A 1,564-nucleotide genomic window follows, 5' to 3' on the forward strand; every position below is an offset into this window, starting at 1 on the left:
TTTTTTTTCATACTAAGATTTCAAAATCGTGTGTGTATTTTACACTTACAGCCCATCTTAATGCAGAGTAGCCACATTTCAAGTACTCAGGAGTCACATATTGCTGCCGTAGTGGACAGCACATGACAAAAAGCAGGAGAAGCAGTATTTACGCCTAAGTCCATTATTCAAAGATGTGAAGTTTTAAAATGCATAAGCATAATTTTTTAATAACAGAGTGGCTACTAAATATCCATTCCCCCAACTCTCACTTTCATTATTCCAAACATAACTTTAAAAAATAGATCAGATTCTAAAATTACAACCTAGCTTGCTTGTCTTGCTTTTTAACAAGGAAAGTGAAGATGCTAAATTTAGCTACTAAAAATCAGAATGCTGCTTCTTTTTCTTTCAGAAATGGAGAAATAAAGACTGATGCTCTTTATGAATTTTCAGAGTCCAGATATAATTCTAATTAAAAATAAATGGTATACATGTGAGAGGACTAGGGGGAGAAGTGATTCAAGAATTGCAGAAATACTTTTACTCAGACATTAATCACAATAAAGGTATATTGTACTTCCTAGGTCCTTGTCCCCAAGACTGGCTCTGGCATGAAGAAAACTGTTACTTATTTTCCTCTGGCTCATTTAATTGGGAAAAGAGCCAGGAGAACTGCTTGTCTTTGGATGCCCAGTTGCTGAAAATTAATAGTACAAATGATCTGGTGAGTGTTTATGTATGATTGTTGGGCTGGATTATTGGTTAATCTTGTGTAGGCCCTCAGTGGAAGAGCACTTGTTTTAGAGCCAAACTACCAGTTTTTTAGCCTATCTTGGTAGCCAATTATGTGCATGAACTTGGCTTGACAGGCTGTAGTATTTTTAGACTTCAGTAAACATTTCTGTAAAGCCATCAAGGGGATGTCAAAGATCTCTTTGGTTTTTTTAGTTCTATAAATCTGATGCTAACTGACTTCAGATTCTAAAATCACCACTGATTCCACCATCAACATTACTCCCTGCAGGACTTCATCAAGCAGGCAGTTTCCCATTCCAGTTTCCCATTCTGGATGGGGTTGTCTCGGAGGAAACCCAACTACTCCTGGCTCTGGGAGGACGGTTCTCCTTTGATGCCCCACTTGTAAGTTTCCTATTTCTTGCTGAATCTGCTAGTGAAGTTACAGCCACATTCTATCAATATCCTCTTCTTGCCAGAGAGAAGCTTGGGGAATTTCTGAATGTCTTCTTCCTCACCTCTCTCACAAAGGGATTTATTTGCCCATTTACCCATTCAGACCTTCTCTTGAGTTTTCTTTCCCACAGTTATTAGTGGTGATGCTTTAAAACAATGCTAAATTCCTGACACAAGGTAGCAGTAAATCTAACTTTTATTGTCTCCGCTCCTGCAGGTTTAGGCTTCAAGGTGCTATTTCCCAGAAGTACCCGTCAGGCACCTGTGCATACGTACAACGGGGAGTTGTTTTTGCTGAAAATTGCATTTTAGCTGCATTCAGTATATGTCAAAAGAAGGCAGATCTATTAAGAGCACAGTGAATTTGAAGGCTCTGGAAGAAAAGAAGACA

At 38.5% G+C, this 1,564-nt stretch overlaps 1 protein-coding gene across 1 annotated transcript in view; it reads left to right on the forward strand.

The window, feature by feature from the left end:
* The window catches only part of OLR1 (oxidized low density lipoprotein (lectin-like) receptor 1), a 10,289-nt gene extending 8,754 nt beyond the window's left edge, over positions 1 to 1,535 (forward strand). The window contains exons 4-6 of the mRNA XM_008578063.1: positions 567 to 706; positions 1,007 to 1,122; positions 1,391 to 1,535. Coding sequence (XP_008576285.1) covers positions 567 to 706; positions 1,007 to 1,122; positions 1,391 to 1,535 — 401 coding nt within the window. The remainder of the gene's footprint in view (positions 1 to 566; positions 707 to 1,006; positions 1,123 to 1,390) is intronic.
* The last annotated feature ends 29 nt before the right edge of the window (positions 1,536 to 1,564 follow it).

This window comes from Galeopterus variegatus, unplaced genomic scaffold (assembly GCF_000696425.1).
Source record: "Galeopterus variegatus unplaced genomic scaffold, G_variegatus-3.0.2 Scaffold1626, whole genome shotgun sequence".
Classification (NCBI taxonomy): domain Eukaryota; kingdom Metazoa; phylum Chordata; class Mammalia; order Dermoptera; family Cynocephalidae; genus Galeopterus; species Galeopterus variegatus.